Source organism: Fukomys damarensis, unplaced genomic scaffold (assembly GCF_012274545.1).
Source record: "Fukomys damarensis isolate Sample0158 unplaced genomic scaffold, DMR_v1.0_HiC HiC_scaffold_27, whole genome shotgun sequence".
Classification (NCBI taxonomy): Eukaryota; Metazoa; Chordata; class Mammalia; order Rodentia; family Bathyergidae; genus Fukomys; species Fukomys damarensis.
Window position 1 is genome coordinate 6,715,291 of NW_022900939.1, and position 16,982 is coordinate 6,732,272.

The 16,982-nt window shown below is 52.0% G+C and overlaps 1 protein-coding gene across 1 annotated transcript in view; it reads right to left on the reverse strand.

Annotated features, from left to right (window-relative positions):
* The window catches only part of Cry2 (cryptochrome circadian regulator 2), a gene marked incomplete at its 5' end in the record, with an annotated part of 31,219 nt that extends 14,237 nt beyond the window's left edge, over positions 1 to 16,982 (reverse strand). Inside the window, 6 exons of the mRNA XM_010612687.1 lie at positions 98 to 238; positions 4,904 to 4,992; positions 5,690 to 5,874; positions 7,237 to 7,379; positions 9,932 to 10,040; positions 16,912 to 16,982. Coding sequence (XP_010610989.1) covers positions 98 to 238; positions 4,904 to 4,992; positions 5,690 to 5,874; positions 7,237 to 7,379; positions 9,932 to 10,040; positions 16,912 to 16,982 — 738 coding nt within the window. The remainder of the gene's footprint in view (positions 1 to 97; positions 239 to 4,903; positions 4,993 to 5,689; positions 5,875 to 7,236; positions 7,380 to 9,931; positions 10,041 to 16,911) is intronic.

Below are 16,982 nucleotides of genomic sequence, written 5' to 3' on the forward strand. Positions count from 1 at the left end.
TTTTTTTTTTTTTTTTGGTACTGGGGATCAAACTCGGGGCCTTGCGCTTGCAAGGCAGGCGGCAGAACCACTGAGCTAAATCCTCAGCTGCACTCACCTTTTTATACAGGTCCCACAGGCGGTAGTAAAAGAGGCGGCAGGAGAGGCAGCCGAAGCGTAGGTAGGGGCTGAGGCCTGTGGGGCTGGCCAGCAGGGAGTTGGCATTCATCCGGGGTCTCTCATAGTTGGCAACCCAGGCCTGCAGGGCGGGTGAAGAGACAAAAGGAAAGGCCTGGGCGTTACAGAGGGAAAAGCCTGAGGCCTCGATGGAATAGCAAGCCACGGAGTCAGGACTTGAACACTGTGCCTTCTGCTGCTTCATGCTGTGGACTGTGAGACGGAGTCACCAGGCAGACACCAAGGCCCAAGCTCTTGCTTGAGCTTGCTGCTTTGTCCGTGGTACAGGGCCAGGTATAGTGGAGCACTGTGGGACGCTGAGGCAGGAGTATTGCAAGCTCTAACCCAGGCTGGGCAATTTAGCAAGACTCTGCCTCAAAAAGTTAAAATAAAAAATATAAAGGGCTGGGCAAGCACGAAGCTCTGCAAAGCACTGGGTTCAATCCCTAGTACCACTCAACTCACCCCTCCACAAGAAAAGAAACTGGTAGCCTGACTGGGAACGAGTTATTTAGTTCCTCAGTTACTCATCTATTAAATAGGTTAAATGGGGACTGAATGAGATATGAAAGGATTCTGAAGGCACTGAACAAGCTACAATTGTCTAGAAGGAAGAGAAAGCTGCTGTGTCTCCCAGCTCTGTGCCTGCTCTGAGCAGTGGGCCTGAGGCAACTTCTCATCATGCAGCGGCTGGCGGCCAGCGGCCGGAAGCAGGGAACTCCTGACCCACTTCTGGGACCGAGAGTCATGTATCTCCGGGGCCACTCGCCAGCTAATGCTGTTGATCTTGTTGGGTCATCAACCGCGCTGGCCCTGCGCTCCACTTTCCAGCCTCGCATCCAGGCGCTCACTCACCCTCCCTCGGCAGCTGCTGACTCCAGCCTCCTTCCCCTCGCACCTCCTGACACCCTCCCACCTCTCACACTCCCTCTCCGTCCGGCCCCCTCTCCCACCACCCTTCCCACATGGACAGAAGCCGTTAGGTGGGACAGCTCCGCTCCCAGCCGCAGCATGTGCACCCCTCCCGTGTCTCCCCTCCCCTCCTCCCTGCGCCCGCTCAGTCTCCCCTTGGGCACAGCCCCCACTCCAAGAACACTGCAGAAGTGATCTCATTTCTCCTCTCTGCAAACCAAGAACAAAGGACTTCCGGTAGGTACTCCGTGGGCTTCCATCCTCTCCTCCTTCACAGCCCACCTCTCCACTTCTAGCGGCTGTCTCCTGTCTTTGCTACTCCGTGACGCTGGTACCACCTGTGACTTCCATGCCACTGGACCAGCATTTTCTGTTCTTGTATTTTAATCTCCCAGTGGCACTGTACGCAGCTGTCTGGAGCCTCATTTCATCTGCTCCTTGTGCCTTAGTGATTCTATACTTCCCCTCTCCTAGCCACCTCCTAGCTGGCTATTGCTCTTGGCCTTCTGCAGGCCATGCCTCCTCTACTCAGCAATTTTTCTTTATTTTGAGACAGCGGTATAGTTAAGGCTGGCCTTGAACTTACTATGTGTTTAAGCTGGACTCAAACTTGTGGTGATCCTACTGCCTCAGCCTCCCAAGTCCCCTCTCCTGTCAATTCTGCTGTTCCACTATTTCTCAAATCTGCTTCCTGTATATTCTCTACTGTGACCAATGTGGTCCAGGCCAAGGTTGCATGTAGACAACAGCGACAGCCCGACTGGCCCCCTGCACCTAGTCTTGGCCCCTCACGCATACTCCTGCTGGGCCCAGAGCGATCCCGTTGCTCTTAGGACAGAGGCCCAAATCCAGTGCACAGCTCACGTGGCTTAGGAGGCCCCACACCCTCAGCTTTGCCTCTCAGTGCTCTCCTCTCTGCACCCTGCTCTCAGCAGCCCTCCAACACATGTCCTCTGCCTGGAGCCAGTCTTACTGCTGCTACCCGCTTAGCTGCAGCCCCCTTCCAGTCCCCACCTAAGCACTGGGAACAGACACTGGGTATCTGCACAGCCTAGGTCGTCCCAGCGCCCAGCCTTGTATTGTTTCAACCTTTCTATTTTAAGTGAAACAGACACAGAAACCCACACAAACATGAAACTTAATGGATTATTCCAAGGCCAACACCCATGTAATCTAATCACTCCGGAACCATCACCTCCTCTCCTCAAGTCACTCCTAGCCCTTATTTTATGATTACTTCCCGAACACCTGAAATGTTTACACGCCAGTTAAACAACTTCAATGCTACCTAAACTTGTTTTCACTGTGTTATGGTTTACATGGAGAATGCTCCGAGGGCCTCAGGGGCTCACAGGTGGGGCTTCGGGAAGGGGACTGGACCAGGGGGCGCTAGAGCTGGCCTGCTGGTAGGAGGTGGGATAGGGCAGGCTGACTTGGGGCCCGTCTCCCTCCCTGCTCCTCCTTTCTCTCTCTGCTTCCTGGCTGTCACGACAGGAGCAGCTCTTCCTCCACTATCCCCTCTGCCAGGCCGTTCTGCCTTGCAGCCTGGCAACCACAGACCATAACTGTGAACCCAAATAAACCTCTCCTCCTTTAAAGCGTGGGTGTTTGATGCTGTGTCTTAGTGACAAGAAAGCAACTGAGACAAACGCATGCACTTCCTGCCACCTGCCTTCTCCTTTGCATTTTTCTGTGGAAGAACCCAGGCCACTGGACCGATGGTGACTCCAGGCTGGTCGTGCTGACTGGACACTCTCTGTCAGTTCAGTGAGACCGTCTGTCCTGCGTTGGCTGCAAACAGGTGGCTCACAGCAGAGGCTGGCCTGGACTCGGGGCTGACCCTTGGGGAAGTCTACAGGACACACAAGGCCCGAAGTCTCTGTCCGTGGTGCTGGTGGTCATTAACGCACAACGTGTTATCCCTGGGGGCTGTGATGGATAATCAGAAGAGTTTTAGGGCAGGGTGCTTGTCCTCATCTTCCATGTGTAACCTAGCAGTAAAGACCACACAGTTGGCCTCATTTTTGGTAACAGCATCTATTTTCTTGTGGAACCAACCTGCCTTATTAAGCTAAGGCCATTCTCAACTCAGGGAGTGGGCTCATGATGTGAATGCAGCCAGGAAAAGCACCTGATCCCAGCCAGTGACTGAGTCAGAGAAAGTCACACGGTCCAAGCCAGGCCGAGGAAAACACTCCTTGGCATTTTTGGGAGAGAGGCAAACCTTCCTCTGGTGTTTCCAAACAGATGGACAACAAGCTCAAGAAAGTCTGCCTGAGAACGGACGAATACAGAGGGAAGCAGAACAGGGAGATGCAGATCCCCCTCCGACAGCCTTCTCTGGACACCTGGTCCAGCTGTGCCTGAAGGCTACCACTCAGAGTCCTGGTTGTGTGCACTAGAAACCTCCCTTTCCTGAAAACCGGCTGCAACAAGAGCCAGCTGCTATCCTCGTGCTCTTTATTCCCCCCCCCCGCTTTTCCTTTCCTAAACCTAAGGGCATCTATTACCCCTGTTTAACGTCATCTCTAGTAGACTCTGGAGACAGGCTCCTGCCATCTTGCTGGGCAATCCTTGCAGCAGCTAGGACATCTTGGTGTCCTAGGGATGTGAGGGACTGCTCACATCAGATGGAGACTGAAAAGGTTCAAATAAGCCTAGCCAGGTTCAACTCTTGCCCAGCCAGCACCTCTGCTCTCCCAGATATGCAGGACAGGGTATTTCCTCCGGCCACTCCTCGGATAGAAGGGTCCATGACAGAGGGGCCCTGCAGGGGCGTACGGAAAAATAACTGCTGACTTGGTGATCGGACGGGCAGTCCTTGTAAAATGCTTTTAAGGTGACAAAAACTACAACGCACGAGGACGCAGATTAGCTCTTTACATTTTTAAGTTTCATTCTGCCATTCCATTGTCATCTCCAGCTTCTGCCCCTTTGGTCCAACTTTTGTTTCCAAACTGAGCCCAAGAATTGTTGGCTACAGCTCTCGATCAGAAGAGAAAGCTGGTCCTCCCATGGCCCTTGGACACTAGTCTCATGTCTCCAGTGCACAGGGTCACTTCTGGCCATTTTTAACTGGCTGCCAGGCACAATGCCATCCGAGCAGCAACAGAAGTTCTCACTAAGTGCCAGCTGCAAGGCAGGGTACCAGCGACTAACAGTTCCCAGTCAGCTGCTCCCAGGCACAGCGTGAGGGGCTATGTGCCACGGTTGAGGGGGTGCCGCTGGGCCAGGGCCTCTTCCCTTCTCTTGCCAAGAGAATGGGCCATCTGCTCTCTGGTCCAAGCAAATGGAAATCAAAGCCCTGGAGGAGACCCAGCAAGGGGTGGGGGCGGGGGGACATCAACACAAAGGTGTGAATTTCACAGACTGTGCGACCAGATACCCACTTAGTATGGGGAGCCTGCTCATAGATACCGTACAAGAAACGCAATCTGGTGTGAGGTTTCCAACCATACAGGCCAACGTCTCACTCTACTACTCACTCTACGTGACCTCAGGCAAGTCATTCACCTCGCTGAGCCTCACTTCCGTAACCTACAAAATGGGGTGCCTAATACCTACCTTGCAGGGCTGTTGGAAAGATCAAAGGCAATAATGCAAGCAGGTACTTAATCCAGAAATGTACCACCCCATGATCAGCAGAAGGGAAGGACTCTAAACGGTAGCTGCTATTGTTGCTGTTGCTACTTTTGTGGTTGCTATTTTTGCCACTGGGAGACCTTTTCACTTCCTAACCAGTTGGTGCTAAAAGGCATCAAGACACAGACCTGTACCATGTCCCCTCCTGCACAACTCCGGCACCTACGTTCCAAGGTTCGGAAACAGGTCATACCTTCCGTTCCAAGTGCTTATCCAGGCGGGCCAGGGCTTCTGTCTCTCCTCCTTGCCAGACAGCGGGGCCAAGTCCTTCGGTGGGGAACCCTGTAAGAGGAGGAGCCAGTCACAGGCCTGGAGGTCAGGCCACTGCAGTCACGGCGCACAGCTCAGACACACTGACCTCTTCTTCACACTCTGAGAGAAACGGACTATGTGTGCTCTTGTTCTTGGTGCTACTGAAACCAAGAGATAATTCTTCAAGTTTTAGCACTTTCTAGGTCATCTCCATTCTCTTCCAATTGTCACTATTTTCTCCTGTTTCCCTTGCCTTCCCTGTCCTGGTCCCTCATCATTCTGGGCAGGTCGGAGCAATCCTCGACTTCTGGCCCTTTCAGATGAGCTGGCACTGAGTGTGGTTTTCAGGTTGAAGGGTTAGCATTGTTCAGATCCAGAGATGGAAGGGGGAGAAAGGAAGGCAGTGCAGTCAGTGCATGGCAACAACACTTGTTACCCTGCACGGAGAAGCCCACTAATGTCAGACCAGAGAGTGACTTTACTGTCTGAGGGAGGAGCCAGAAACCGTAGGCTGCATGAGGCACACAGCAGTAAGACTGAAAGGACGCATTCCAAAATCAATGTGGTGACTGCAGGGTGGGAGAATAGAGGTTATTTCCACTTTGTTGTTTGATGTTTTCCAAGCCTTCTATAATATAACATGTGTTAATCTGACAAAGGAAACCCCAATAAGTTACTTTCCACAGGAGAAAGCAGCTACGCGAGGGGCCTGGGAGGACGTACGCACCCAGCTCCTCCAAGGAGGGCACACCGTAGGTGTCGTCATGGTTCTCCTGGATCTCTGCCTGGCAGCGCTCCATCTGTTGGCTGCTCACCGCGCTCACTGGCTTCTTGGGCAGATCCATGCGGCTGATGATGGCCTGAAAACGCTTGTAAGTAAGCGGCGGCTTCTGCCCATTCAGCTCGATGATCCTGGGGACCCAAAGCACATCTGGCATCACTCCCAGGGGCCCCTGTTCCAGGTCCCTGCCCACCCAAAAAGAGCCCGACTCTGAAGGCTTTGGGGTGGCTCTCCTTGTCCACTCACAGGTCCCGACTGAGTGCAGAGGAGGGGTTGTAGGGGCTGCACCTCCATTTTACCGAGAGGGAAAATGAAGCCCAGAGAGCTGGAGCAGGAGCCTCTGGGAATGGAGCAAGGCAGGGCCAAAGCTGGGACTCAACGCCAGGTTTCCTGGTGCTCGCACGGAGCCACCTAGAGACAGAGACTGACCGTGTCTCTCTAACCACAGGAAAGTCCCCACTGGCCTTCTTGGTCCTGAGCCTATATGACCACACCGTGGCCCTCTCCCCGCCAGCAGGAGCCTCGGAGAAATGTGTGGAGAGCTGCAAATGTGTTTCTTTCTAGAAAACCCTCCTCTTGTTGGCCCCTGCTTGTAAGAACAGGGGGGCTGGGGCAGGAGTAATAGCAACAACTGCTACCTAAAGAGCTTTGCAGTCCACAAAGTATTTTCCATGAATGGGTGCACTAACAGTACTCGTGCAGAAGAAAACGTGGAGACGGGAGTGAAAATGAGAATGGAGGCTGTTTACATAAGGATAAAGGGGAATGGTTTGCTGCCAGATTCCTGGGCTCCTGCTGGCCAAGAGCAGCTTACGCAAGACCCAACTGGCTGGTGAGTCGTTTGCTGTCTGCGCTTGCTGCTGCCCTGCTTGGCCGGGATGGTCGGCTGGCACTGCTCTGCGGGGCCCCCACCCCTGCATGTGGCCGCACCTGGCCTCTCCTCCTGAGCCCCGGCTCACGTGTGCGGCTGTGTGACCCGGCCTCTTGGCGGGCAGCCCAGTCGGGGAGAGGCACAGAGGTCTGTCACCGAGAGGCAGTGGCTCCATGGCAGGGATCTCTAAAGCCCCCTCTCTCCAAGAGGTCTGGCCCGGAAACCCAGAGAGCCAGGGGGCCTGGTAACGCACCCTGGTACAGACACTGGGTCTATGAGAAAGGGTTCTGCTGGGAGGGGTCCCAGGCAGGATCTGCCAAGGACAGAGGGCAGCACCGAGGAGCAAGAAGAATTGGGGTGCATGAGACATAAACAGGGCAGGAGCAGATTTACGAAGATCCCGAGTGGAGACCTTCCCTCTCCCATGCCTTGGCCTAATTTGTCTCCTTGCCACCCACATCAGGGTAGGCTCCCCGTGACCTGTTCTAGAGGCGCAGGCTTTGGAAAATGTCACACCCCCAGGGCCGGTGGCTCTATGGCCCAGCCTCCCTTAATTCCGCTCAGCAGGGGCCCGAATCCCAGCCCTCACAATGGGCCACCTGACCCTGAGCCTGTGCCTTACCTGTCCAGGTCATAGAGGGTATGGGAGTTCTCAGTCACCACCTCCACTCCAGCCTCCTTAGCCATCTTCATGATGGCTGCATCCCGTTCCTTCCCAAAGGGCTCGGAGTCGTACTCAAAGGTCAGGCGGGTCACCCCCCATTCCTATGGGGAGAGACTGTCACACTCAGTGCTGTTTTTATTTGTTTTTGCTGTACTGGGGATCGAACTCAGGACCCTGAGCTTGTGAGGCAGGTGCAGCGCCACTGAGCTAAATCTCCAGCCCCTTGCTCAGTGCTGTTTAGAGGTGGGGGTCACGGGGCAGAAGCTCCTTCCTGGGAGCAGACAGAGCCAGTGTCCAGCCCCAGAGAAATGGCTGAAGAACACACGAGGGATACTCACAAAAGTGAGCAATAAGCACCAAGGTGAGAAAGTGTGAGGAGGCAGCCAGCGAGGAGAAGCCAGGGCAGAGCAGTGGCAAGATTGGGAGAAGAGGGTGTCTGTGTGCTTGCTGTGCCCTTGGGGGAGGAGAATGAAGCAGGAAGCTATAAATACAGGGCTTCCAGGAGACCCCTGGTCCAGAAAGAGACACTGACTCACAGTGGAGCCAGCAGGGGACAGGACCGCTCCCAACTGCTCGGCAAGCCTTTCCCAGGGCTCTTCATAGCCTGCAAACTTGTGGCCTAGTTTTCTTGGCAGACTCGTGCTATGTAAAGTGTCTTCACGGTTTCCACAGCAACACTGCTGAGGCCAAGAGCAAACTGAGCTAATAGACTCTGGCTCTCTGGGTCAGGAAGTAGTCCAGAGTTGGGAGAAATTAGAGCAGAGTGCCTGCAGGTTGAGAGGAGAAGTCTAAGTCTTCAGTCCCTTCTGGTAGGAATGTCTAGGTCTCTCAGCAACACCAAGGAAAGCCAGCCCTGTAAAAGGCTATATGGACAACCCCAGAGGGCCTCAGCGCATGTAACTTGCAAGAAGAGAAACACAGTCTACCTCTGGTCACGGTCACTCAAGGCTCTGAACCCAGGGAGAAGTATCTCAGCAATGCCCAGGCTGGTCTGGTCCTGACACAGCCCTGCTTGGTGGGAATGGTCCTCAGCAGGGTGAACAATCCCTCATGCAAGGAAGAAAGTACTACACACTGGTCGAGCCCTTCCTATAGCTCAAGAATCATATAGACTACATTTTCCCTGGTACCGGGGATTGAATGTGGGACCTTGTGCTTGTGAGACAGGCACGGTGCCACTGAGCTGAATCCCCAGTCTTAGACTACATCATTAAGTATTCACCATAACCCTGTGACTAATTCCATACTATTATTAAATGACACCCTCCTTTCTTTTGATTCTCCTAAACCTTGTCCTATTCCCAACACAGCATTTATCATGTGGCAATGAAGTTGCCCATGACCTGCCTGGTTCCCATTAAGAGTGGGGACTCAGAGCAGAAACCATGCTGTCTAACTCATCATTGTTACCTTGCTACCTGGTATGAGGCCTCGTACATTGTAGAAGCTCAATAAATATACAATGAATGACTGAATGAACAAGTGGTCCCTTTTCTTAGCTGTAAATTGGGTTGGCTTCTGAGGTGCTAGGGAAGAGAAGCAACAAGGAGGAATAAGAAAGGCTTGGGCTGGGGATTTAGTTCAGTGGTGCCACCGCCTGCCTTGCAATCACAAGGCCCCAAGTTTGACTCCTGGTACCAACAAAAAAGGAAAGATGACATTTTTCCCCTAGTATTGACGATCAATCCCAGGCTGAGGGCTGTCAGGCAAGCAACCTAAGGCTGAGCTGTCCCCAGCCCAGCAGATGCACTTATGCGGTACGGTGGGTAAGGACACAGCTCTGGAGTCCATGGATTGCTTACGAGCTTTGTGACCAGGATCGTTTCTTCCCCTGTAAACAGGGAGAGCAGTGCGGCCCCCAGAGCTGCTGCAGGTGAGTTAATGCGGGTTGGCTCTTCGAATGGTCTTGACTCACAGTCAGCCCTTAACGGAGGTTGGCCATTACTAGTACTGAGTGATTTGTAATTGTGGGCATGTGGGGAGAGAGGGGAACGATGACACATTTATGAAGCCATCCGCCTTGACATCAGACTTCTCTAGCTATGGAGCCAGGGTGGAAGGACATGAAAACCATCATGTGCTGCAAGGATGAAGAGGTGCCTGCAGCTCTCTGCCTGTGGGCGCTTCTGTCTCATTGGGGCCTTTTTAAAGACTTGGGAGAGAAGTGGCTGCTGCCCCCATGGGCACACAGGATTCTATGTGGCGCCCAGTAGGAGACAGGGATGCTCCCTTGGAAAGGTAACTTTCCCCCCTAGAAGCAGAACAAAGCAAGATGGGAAATGGCTCTTAGAGACAGGAAACCCCACCCTCCAAGTCCTGGCATAGCAGAAGCCCTAATGAACCCCACAATGCCCTGAGCCAAGAGAATAACTAAGGAAGCCAGTGCCCACGGGTGGAATGACTTACCGCATCGCATGTCTAGACTGAGCTGGGAGCTTTTCAACCAGACACTGGCTTCGCGTGAGTTTCTGCTTAACATTTCCACCCTGCTGGCGAGCTCATCAGCTGCCTCTGCTTCCCGCTTCCCTGGCAGCCATCTGATGGCCAGACCAGCCCCAACATTTCCATTCCCTCAGTTGGCGCAGCATCCCACGCAGTCTGCAGGGAAGCCCAGGAGCGGCATCTCCCTGTCCTCCGGGGCCCCCACACTCACCTTGAATAGCCTCGGGAACACGTCCGCTGGCTGTCCCCGGACCACAAACAGGCGGGAGTTGAGTTTCCTTAAACTTGTGTCCAGATCTTCCAGAGACTGCAGTAGGAACCTGCAGGGGCCACACAATAGCACATGTGTCAATGGTCACATGACAGAGGAACTCTCTCCTAACGCAGCGGGAGGAACTGGCCCACTTTGTGCCCAACAAGGATGTGTGGAGCAGGAGGCCTGGGTTCCAGCCCAGGAGGGATGAGAGAGTGGGTCAGTATGGCCTCGGAGGGAATCCTGGCCCTGCCAACCTCTTAGTCACATGACTCTAGGCAGTGACAGCACCAACAAGACACCGTTTCTCTTCTGCAGCAAGGAATTATGCCAGTACTTACAAAGACACTGACATGTGAGTGCTCAGAATTGCTACAAAAAGAACATCAAATAATGTGGGAAAAACATTCAGCTCAGGGTGTGGCACAAAGAGCAAGCGGGACAAACGTGAGCTGCTCCTTGTGCTGTGTTTGTGAGCGATCAGACAAGCAAGCCCTCTATTCTCTCAGCCTCAGTGTGACACTCACACGAGAGGACAGATGAGAAAGCCCTCGAGACACAGCTGCGACATCGTGCCAGGGAAGAAATCAGGTCCCATTAGCAGACGAATGGGCTGCCGCAGCCCTACTGATCCTGGCCCAGTGACCTCTTTGCCTTTCTGCATTTATACTTTGGGCTGTGTGTTTCCAAGGCTACAGCCAAGCACAGACTGGGCTGGGTCCCCAATTCCTAGAGCCCAGGCTTGGCAGGAGACTCACCCACCAGGCTCTTGTTCCAAGAGGGACAAGGGACTGAGATGGGGGTGAGAGGACCCCACAGACATTCAAGAGTCCGTGCAGGAGAGAGGACAGGAAATTAACCTTTGCTGAGTACCTTCCATGGTTTATTTTTAAATTACCATTTTAACCAGATAACTATTCATGTGTTTCAAAACCCCAGGGACAAAAGCATGCACAGTAAGAAGTGTCCTCTCCTGCTTCTCTCCTCAAAGGCAACCAAGGTCATCAATTTGATTATGTGTCTGGCATGCTCTTTTTGGTACCGGGGATTGAACGTGGGACCTTGTGAGGCAGGTGGTGAAACCACTGAGCTAAATCCCTGGCCCTGCCTGTCACATTTTTAAAGTGCATTTCCTCATTTAATTCTTCAATGAAGTTTGAAGGAAATTGTACTTCCCCACTGTACAGATGAGGAAACTGAGAAAGACAGGTTAATTCACCTAAGATCATAGCTTTATTAAATGCCAGAGCTGGTACAGGAACCAGGCTGGTCAGATTCTAACCCCCATGTTTTCTTCTCTGTGCTGCATTTCTAGACTTCCAGTGTGGTGCCAGTATGCTCCAGGGTGAGACCCGGCAGACCTCGGCTGGATCCCGTGCTGTGACAGACAGGCCTACACAGGTAAGGCACTGACATTCTTCTGTTCCTCCTCAGGACCATGCCTGACAGGGCCGACTGCCTATGTCCCAGGTCCTCTGAGGAGCCTGCTATCTAGTCCTGGCCTTTCCCACTTGTCCCCTGCATCCTTCGTCTCTGTCAACTACAGGAGTCACCAGATTTTATTTTTAGCACAATGAAATCCTCCTGTACCTCCTCTTTAGCACATCACATGCCCTGACCCCTGGCATCTTACAGAGCAGCGACTATGCCAGGCTGCAACCAGGACCAACCCCCGCTGCTGCCTCTGACGTCTGCAACGTGACACAATCCCACAGAAAAAGTGGCAGGCCCACATTCCAGCATGAGCTGAGCCCTGAGCCGGGCCCAAAGCATCTCCTTAGCCATACACAGCATGCAGGTTTAGGATGGGAGATGGACAAGTGAATGCTGCTGTATGCAAACTGAAAGCGCCACCTCTGTGAGTGTCTCCTCTGAGAACCTGACACCCCCTGAATGCTAAGCAATCGGCATCTCTCCGTGATGGTGACACACTGGCATTGCCCTCCTCTAGGTCTCATTACTCCTCCCAGGAGGACAAGAAGAGACCCATGAAATAGCCTCAGCCACCTGAAGCCGGGCCCCACCAGGGAGAAGGCCTAGAGACAAGAGGCGATTTATTCCACAATCTCAGGACAGATTCCTCCCTCCATCTGAGGCTCCTGGGAATGTCCTGCCATGCAGCCCATCAGGCTGCACAGGTGAGGACTCTGATCTGGAGCTGTAAATAAGGCTCAAAGCATAGGAAATCTAGTTCTAGAACATGTTACAATCTGCCTTCCACAGAACTATATTTTTAGGCCTCATTTAGCTTCTTCGCTCTTCTCTTACTGCATATACGAGAGGCCTTTTCACTCTTTGACAGAGATATCTATAGCCTGGACAGGAAGAAGCAGAAGGCCCAGTTCTGAATCCAGCAACACAATACTGGCAACGACATTTCATAAGCATTCACGGTGCACCAGGCGCTACTCTGCATATGTTCTCATTTAATTCTCAAACAGCACTATGAAGTAGGTACTATTTTTATTCACATTTTACAGATGAGGAGACTGATGCACAGGGAGATTAAATAACATCATCTACCTGCTAAGTGGCCAGAATTCCACCCCAGGTGATCTGTCTGGCTCGTGAGTTCATTCTTGGCCACCAGGATCCACTGCCCCGTGCAGTGAGCAATGAGCCATGCTGTCCAGGGCTCAGCCATTAGGGAGTAGCACAGCCCAACGCGGAGGCCAAGATCTGTGCTCTTCGGAGTGCGGTCTTCTGCTCAAAGCTAGCTGTGAATCACCCAGGACCTTGCTGCAATGAAGGACCTCAGCTTTCATCACAGGCCTTGAGCCTACTTTACAAGACCACCTGGTGGTTCATCTGTACATTTCTGGAAATGGACTTTGCTTTTGCCTTTTGTCCTTGCTTCAAATGTGTTTCTATGTGTGCTCTTGCTTGCTTTCTCTCTCCTTTCTGAGATCCTGGTTTCTGCCTCTCAGGCCCTGAAGAAATGCTCTATTTTCAACTACTCTGGGATAAGCCGTAGGGAGGGCTCTGCAGGGCTCCCAGGAAGCAAGACAGGAGACAGAGGAGGGTTGTGGCAGCCCACTATAGCACAACCTTTCAGGCCTGCCAGGTGACAGACAGTCTTTTGTAAAACCAAAGGGACTGGAGCAGGGCTGCTACTGGGCAAAGCTCACTGGGCAGGTGCACGCGTTCTTTTACTCAGCAGAACCCCAGCCCCGCTCTGTGCCTCAGAGCTCTTCCTCCTCCTCAGCACATGACTGGTTTCTCTTTGCTCCAACCAGGGGGCATCCAAAGGAAATCGGCGCAGGCACTGGTTGATGGGGTCTGGCATTCCACCCTTGGCAGTTCTAAGCTGAGCTCACATGGCCCAAATTCAGAGCACAAGGTCCTGTGTGAGCAGTTCAGGCTCACTCTTTGGATTAGATGACATGTGCAACTGAATTATATTATGTAAGTCCCTGGGAGCCAGAGGCAGACGGACTGGAGCAAACCAAATTGGAATTTCCAAAAATACAGAGGACTCTGTAATCGGGGACTCCAGCAGGTAGCCCATTAGGGTAAAATAGGCAGACCCTGGCTGACTCCTGTACCAAGGAACATCGCACCCAGGGAAGCACTCTGAGAAAGACTTTATTTGCTGTTCATGAGGGGAGGAGGATGATAGTGATTTCTTTTGGGTCCAGATTGTCCCTGACCAAGTTCCTCTGCTTCGAGCCAAGGTTCTCTAACCATGATGACACCGTTAACTGGCACAGACTGGCTACATAGGATAAACTGATAAATTAATTTCTGCTAAATAATCAAGGGAATATAAGCCCCAGGAAAAAGATAATCTAAACTCAATCCACAGCAGGAACTGAATTCTTAGTATCATTCAGATAAAAATTATATTGATTCTTTGCTCATCTCAGAGAGAAAGATGAACGTTTTTATCCCTCTTGGGCACATGTCCTTAATGGCAGGCCTGTAAAGGTACCAGAATAAACGGGATTGAGAAATACAGTTCCCCCAGCAGTAGAATGCGGTCCTCAATCCCTCTGCTGATCAAATTCCAGGGAAGAAACTCCCCCCTTTGACAGCCCAACAGTGTCTAACTCCCAAGATTTGGAAAGAGGCAGTTCCTTTTCACCGGGCATTTGAAGAGTTCCCAGTTTACTTCATTTACAAATTCTCGGAGAAATGGGCTGAGAGACTATTTTATTTCTACCACCTCTATCCCTGAAGCTCCAGAAAGAGGTGCAGCACAGAGCCAGGGACAAAATGATTTCAATAGTGTGACAAGAATTGTTGTCAACCAACATCTAAGTTGCACTTGGGTGAAAGGTAACTAAAATCTGCAAGGGTCTATTTTGAGTACTCATTTTAGAATCCAGAAGCTGCTCATACCCTTCTTTTGTTTCTGCTCTTGCTATAGTGCCTCCTTCCAGAGGCAGCAAGTGTGGGAAAGGGGCTAGAGAAAATGGCAAAGGGCTCAGGCCAACTGGTGCTCACAGGTTTCCTACCACCACCAGTGCTGGCCTCTCCTACGCCAGTGCATACACATATTTCTTGGTTGCCTTTCTCCGTCTTCTTTTAGAGTGTCATCCATAGTTATTTTCATCTAAGCCCATCCACAGGAATGCTGCGTGGGAGTTAGGATATGCAGGAGGGTAACAGAAGAGATTTGATTCCCCACACTTCTTACAGATGGACCCCCACCTTTCCTGGAGGGCCTTGCAGACAGACAGCAACTCAAGCAGTTGAAGCTAGGATGCTGCGTTGCAGCATAGTTCTCCCAGGCCCCTCCCAGGATCCAGAGACAGCCACCGGAAGGTTACACATATCACAGCTATGCAGAGGTGCAGTCGGCAGGTGCCAGCACTCCTCCCTACTTCAATCCTGGGCGCAAAGCAGAAGGCCACCCTGCCTTCCACCCACCTGGGAGCAAGAATGGTGAGACTGGTAGGAACGTGCCTGTCGCCAGGCCCAGGCGCAGTTAACAAATTTGATCTTTTTGTGTTATTTCACCTCTTTCTCCAGGATGCCAGTGCTAATTAGACTTCCTGCCAGTGTACCGCACAACACATTTCCCAGGTTGCCTGGAGAAGTCTTTGCTTCTCTAGTCTGTGCTTCTCAGGCTTCGCTGCAATGAGCTCATTAAAAACCCTAATTTCAAGGCCAACTTGTTCTTATTGAACAAGTCAATAAGGATGGGGGTGGTGCCTCCTTTAAAAACCCGTAGATGATTCCAATGTGTGGCAGAGACTGCCTGTGCTGTTGCTCTAGTCCATCTCCCTATTTTATTTTTTCACAGCATTTAGTTCTACTAAATTATGGTTATTCATATGTCTTTCTCCATTAAAATGAAGGCTCTGGCAGCTCTGGGAACAGAGACACACACCTGATCATTCACAGCACCCACAGATTTTAGGGACTCATTAAATAATCACTAGATTAATATCTGCATTCTCCTCTCCTCTCCTGACATGGAGATTTAACTCAGGCATCAGAGCTACCACATTCCCTTTCTCCTTCACTCCCTTGAAAGCACAATTACAAAAGGGTGACCCACAAAAATTCTTAAACAGAATTCCTAGCAAAAGTCGCATTTAATCAGTGACAGAGATTTTAATCTCCACTGCCCCAAAGGAGTAGGCAGCCTGTGCAATGGTCTCCAAAGCCCAGTAAGAGAAGAGTCGCCTTCACCAAAGCTTAATAAGCAGGAAGCTGGATTCTATTTAGTCTGCTGTAGCTGGCACACTGACAAAAGAAGGGAGCCAAAGTCTGCGGCCTGGTGTAATGTCCACACTAGAGATGGTCATTTGAGGGTGTTCGTCAACCCAACCCCCTATCTATAGAAACTGGAGCGAGTCAGAGCAGTAGCGCAGACTGAAAACAGTGTGGGCAGGCTCTCCACAGAACTATCTTTAGTCGCTCCCTCTATATAAGTGGGGCAGGAGGGGACATTTAATAGGCCTACTGCTAGAAGCACTCAGTCTCTTAGCAGAGCACACACCTTGGAAAAGAAAGAACAGAGAGCCGAAAACAACTGCATCCTGGAAGAAACCGATCCCTGCCTATCCGGGCAACAAGGTCACGAGCAAACAACCCAAGCCACTGCTGTAGTTTTAAAGAGTGATGGATACACTATGTACCAAAACTCTGCTTTAAATACAGTTTTAGAAAAATAACTAGCTACCTGTTAATCCTTTCCGTAGTCCTGTAAAAGGACTCCACCCACCAATGAGCCACCAATAAGGGGCCCCTGCTATCATGGCTTTCCTGTTCCTTGCCCTTGCCACATAAATTCATAAAAATATAGTCTATCATGACTGAACTGTCCTCTTAAAATCGTCTCAAGCGAGGAAGTGGAAAGAGTGACACTTAGATTCCTTTTAAAGATTTTTCTAGCAAGATCACAGTGGCTAAATTGAGTTAAGTAGTACTGTTCTGGCGCTCAGAACAAACAGTGAGTGCCTCTACCTGAAGATACCCTTGGGATCCTTATCTATAAAACAGGAGAAGGTTGAGCAGCGTCTCCACACCTCCAGAGGCTCACCTCTGGGTGGAGGGAAGCCAGGATAGGGGAAAGGGCAGATTCAAATAAGCATCAGCAGGAGCCCAGTAATGAGATCTTCATTTGAAGACTGTAAGCAGAAATCCCTCCCCGCAGTCAAACCACAGCCCCTTCCACCCCTCCCCGTGCACGTCCCTTAGAGAACTCCCCAGGAGTCCCCGTTGGGCCCCTCCCTGGCTGTGTCTCTGGGCAGGCCGACTCTGCGCCTGCAGGACTCAAGGGTCCCATCTATACAATGGGGACCAAGGTCTCTGTCCCCCCTGGCAGGCCGTGGGGCGCAGAATGACGGCGTGAAAGCGCTGTGTCACAGGTGGCGCCCTGGCTCGAGGAGGGCAGAAAGACGGATGACTCCCTGTCCTCCCGGCCCATCTCCCTCGGCCGTAAGAGCCTGACCCCGCCTTCCGCCCGCGAGCCGCCTGGCCCTCACCTCCAGCGGTTGATCCCGACGGACGAGGAGGCCGCAAACCACGGGTCGAGGATGTAAACGCAGCGCACGCA